Below are 3,594 nucleotides of genomic sequence, written 5' to 3'. Positions count from 1 at the left end.
AGAAAGAAAGGCCAGAGAGAAGGGGGAGGTGAAAAAGGCTTCGGTAGGAGGAAGGAAGAGGAGAGCTGCAAGGGGAGGCGGAACAATGAAGGTCTCAGGCCGTCCGAGGCGCACGGTTCCGGCGGCACGTCCGTCCAGCCCGCCTGCGACCAGCAGCTGCACGCTGCGCAGCGTGTGGGCGCTGAGTCACTGTCCCAGAACAGCAAGCCGCGGTGCAGGTCGAGGGGGGAGGGGGCTGGTTGGCATTTGCAAACTTTTTTTTTTTCTTCTTTCCTCTTTCATTAAGGCTGTGTGCTGACTCCCACGTAGGAGAACTTATTAAACCGCACGTACTGCCTCTTGGCTCTTGGGGCCAATCCGAGGCGGTCGGCAGGGGGCGCCACAGGCTCGCTTACGGGCCCACCAGCTTGCTGGGAGCTAGAGCGGAGAGAGGAGTTAGGGTGCTGGTTCCCGAGATACACGAACATTTTGGTGGTGTAGCTTTTAATTTTGACACTCGCAGCTGCCGGAGTAAACTCCTCACCAGAAACCTCGAGACACCCAACTATCCCAGGAACGCTTTCGCTCAGGGTTCCATGAGCAATTCCATAAAACTGGGCCTCGATTGCGCAAGACGGGGAGTCCAGTCTCGCCTCCCCACTAAGGCTCATCCTATCCAGCCGCTCCTGGCCGCCACGCTAGGCGGTGACCTCGGGCGTCTCCGCGAAACTGATTCGCACCCAGGACACGCGCTCTGAGCGCCCCTCATGGAGCTCGTGACAAGTAAGCTCTGTTAGGTCAGAGCTCTGACGGGTCAACTCGCACCTTCACTTCCATCCCTCCTGTCCAATACCAGCGGCTAGACCCCAAGTTTCCGAGCAATCGGGAGCAGGACCCTCCCTGCTTGGATGCGTGAATCGAGAATGAATCAGCATTGAGACAGTTTATTGGTTTGCAGTTCGCGTATCACCCATTTTATGTAAATAGATTATAGAGACACAATGTTTCCTTCTTCCACAGGCAGTAACCAGGCACTCTATTTTACACACGCACGCGCGCACTCACACACACATTCCACGAACCAAACAATGTTACACCTCGCTGAGACATTCACGTCTTAAAATAGGGGGAAGGGACAATATAATTGCTTTAAAATGCCCTTAATACAATATATAACGTACAAAAATATCTCTATATATTTGAAGTTACAAAAAAAATCTTGACAGCAACAAACTTAAATATTGATAGTTACCTCTGTATGTACAACACGCATTGCACTTTTCCTCTCTAGGTTTGTAAAGTTCAAGTAATATTGGGGCTTGCGCCCCAAAGGGTGACACCCCATGAGAAATAAGTTTGTGAGCGGGCAAAGCAGTGGCTCAGACCCCTGCTCCGAAGGTCTCAGCATTTATTTCTTAGTTTCTCCTCTCCCTGAGCCTGGCACTCCCTCGGATTCCTCTGCCCTCCCTGGGCACCCAAGTCTCATGGGGTGAAGAGAGCGCTCAGCCCCGAAGGAGAAGGGGCTCTGCAATGCCGGGGCTCGAGGCCAAACGGTGCCTTCTGGACTCCAGGTATCTGCAAGACTTTCTCAGCCTGTTCCCCGAAGTCCTCTGCTCTGGGAGGCGCCAGTGGGACGCTTGCGCGACTGTTCGATGCTGTCACGGGAGAGTGGAAAGCACCTGGTGCACCCGGGAGTCCCGAGATGCGCGTGCCTGTGGCTCGGAAGACACCAGAGTCCGGCCCTGGCCTGCCTCGAGCAAGGAACGACGGCGCCGGCGGCCATAGCCTTGGGGGCTGATCTTGCTTCTGGGGGCGACACCGTCCTTGTCCTTGTCTGTGAACTGGTAGATCTGGTGTGCCAGCTTCTGCACGGTGCACGTCCCGAAACGGCAGCCAAAGCTCCGGAGGCCCTGGAAGTTATTCATACTCTGGCGGTAGCGCTTGACTCGAATGCGGGCGGCGTCCGGACTGCTGGGAAGGGGAAAGAAGGCTACTTGAGACCCCATCAAGCAGGGCTTTGGCCCCAGTCATCAGGAACGAGAGTTATTCTAGGACCCGAGGGAGTTGTAAATTGCTCCGACATCCGAGCTGCAAATCCAGTCCCTGTATGCCCAGGGCCAGGACAGAGGAAAAGGATAACTCCTCCGGCACATCCCCCTCCCTGCACGGGGCATAGTTACCTGATCTGAGGGCTGTGAGAAGCGCCCTTCACGTCCTGGGGCCGTATGAGAGTCTGGACACGCTCGGCCTTCAGGTCAGCGAGCCCGGTGGGGTAGCTGCTGGATACTCGCAGTTCCCTCTTCCCTCGACTTACAGCCCACTTATTCCATCTAGAAAACAATCAGAGGCAATTCGGGTAAATTCAAGCGACTTCCCGCCCGTACTCATTGTCATTCACTCTTTTATTTTTTAAATTATTTACAGTGCTAGAGATCCAGGCCAGGGCCTCGAGAATGCTAAGCAAGCTCTCTATCCCTGGACTACATCCTCAGCCCTCCCACTCACTTCTAACCCCCGCGAGACCAACGATCAATTTTTCCCTCGTCTGCCAGGTATCATGACTGGGGAAGACGCTGCCAGGACTCACTTCTTTCTGAACTCCGATGCCACGTCGAGCCGAGCAGTGTCGGCGCCTAGGAAGGCGAGTGAGCCCAGGAACATCAGAGCGACGGAAAACAGTTTCATTCTGGCAATGCACAGACACTGGAAAAGTAGAGAGGACGAGCATGAGCACCCTGGTCTGCTGCACCGCCCAGGCGGGGCACAGCCGGAGGGCGGGGGGCCCCGGAGCGGGCAGTGTCAGCCCCTTGTTCTGCTTGGTTTAGACGCTTATCTCCCCTGGGCTCAGAGACGCCAGAGGTGTTTGCACCCGCCGGTGACCCGCCCCACAGGGGAACCAGCCGCACAGCACCAGGCTCCCAGAGGTTCCCTGCTCAATGTTTGAAGCTTGGTTTGTGAAACAGAGGAGACTAGGTCTCTGGAGCTCCATCTGTATGCATGAGCGGGATTCGGATATGCGGGGTGTACCCCGCAGAGAATTACCCAAAGTGGGTTATTTTCCTCATCCAGCGCTCCCACTTTCGGGTTTTGGCAAATGCCGCCCCCCCCTCCCGCTTTAATTCGCTGGGCCTATGGCACCTACCTGCTGAAGGGGTGATTTGCCAAGTTCTTGGAGGAAAAGGTCCGAGACGTCCCTGTCAGGCAGTAACAAAACACCGAAGTCCAAGACTGTGATGAGAAGCCAGAAGTGGTAAGGCTGAAGCTGTTCTGCCTAGTGTCACCAAGAAACCACTGAGTGGCCAGCACTGGTTCCTGCGCTTTATAAGAGCCGAGGGGGCGGGGCCTGTTCTGCCCTCGCGCCCTCCCTTTCCTCCCGCGCGCGCGCCCCAGCGCAGTGCTTTCCCTTGAGTGTGGGGATGGGGGGACTCTTGTGCTTGTGCCCGGAGTGCTCAGAGATGGGCTCCAGGAGATTGGTGGAGAAACTGCCACAGACCTAATTCTCTGGCATGGGTACAGGTGATAAGCAGGGGCTAAGGAAGACCAGGAAAACTTTTTTGGGGGGTTGGGAGTGGGGTTCTTATCCCAGGACCTGTACAACTCAGTGCGGGGCCTTCT

General features: G+C 55.9%; 1 protein-coding gene across 2 annotated transcripts; it reads right to left on the bottom strand.

Annotated features, from left to right (window-relative positions):
* Positions 1 to 907: 907 nt before the first annotated feature.
* Adm (adrenomedullin) lies at positions 908 to 3,295 on the bottom strand. 2 transcript variants are annotated; one of them, XM_015477620.2, is made up of 4 exons: positions 3,122 to 3,295; positions 2,567 to 2,682; positions 2,160 to 2,309; positions 908 to 1,947 (listed from the first exon to the last, which is right to left on the bottom strand). In XM_015477620.2, exons 2-4 carry the CDS (start codon positions 2,662 to 2,664, stop codon positions 1,638 to 1,640), a joined length of 558 nt encoding a protein of 185 aa, XP_015333106.1. In that variant the 5' UTR covers positions 2,665 to 2,682; positions 3,122 to 3,295; the 3' UTR covers positions 908 to 1,637. The 2 variants fall into 2 exon arrangements, with proteins under 2 accessions (XP_015333106.1, XP_015333105.1); XM_015477619.2 differs by having other exon boundaries at positions 908 to 1,950; positions 3,122 to 3,294.
* Between the last annotated feature and the right edge of the window lie 299 nt (positions 3,296 to 3,594).

This window comes from Marmota marmota, unplaced genomic scaffold (genome assembly GCF_001458135.2).
Source record: "Marmota marmota marmota unplaced genomic scaffold, marMar, whole genome shotgun sequence".
NCBI classification, from domain to species: Eukaryota; Metazoa; Chordata; class Mammalia; order Rodentia; family Sciuridae; genus Marmota; species Marmota marmota.
The sequence above is the reverse complement of the archived record's forward strand: the minus strand, read 5'-3'. Positions and strand labels throughout refer to the sequence as shown.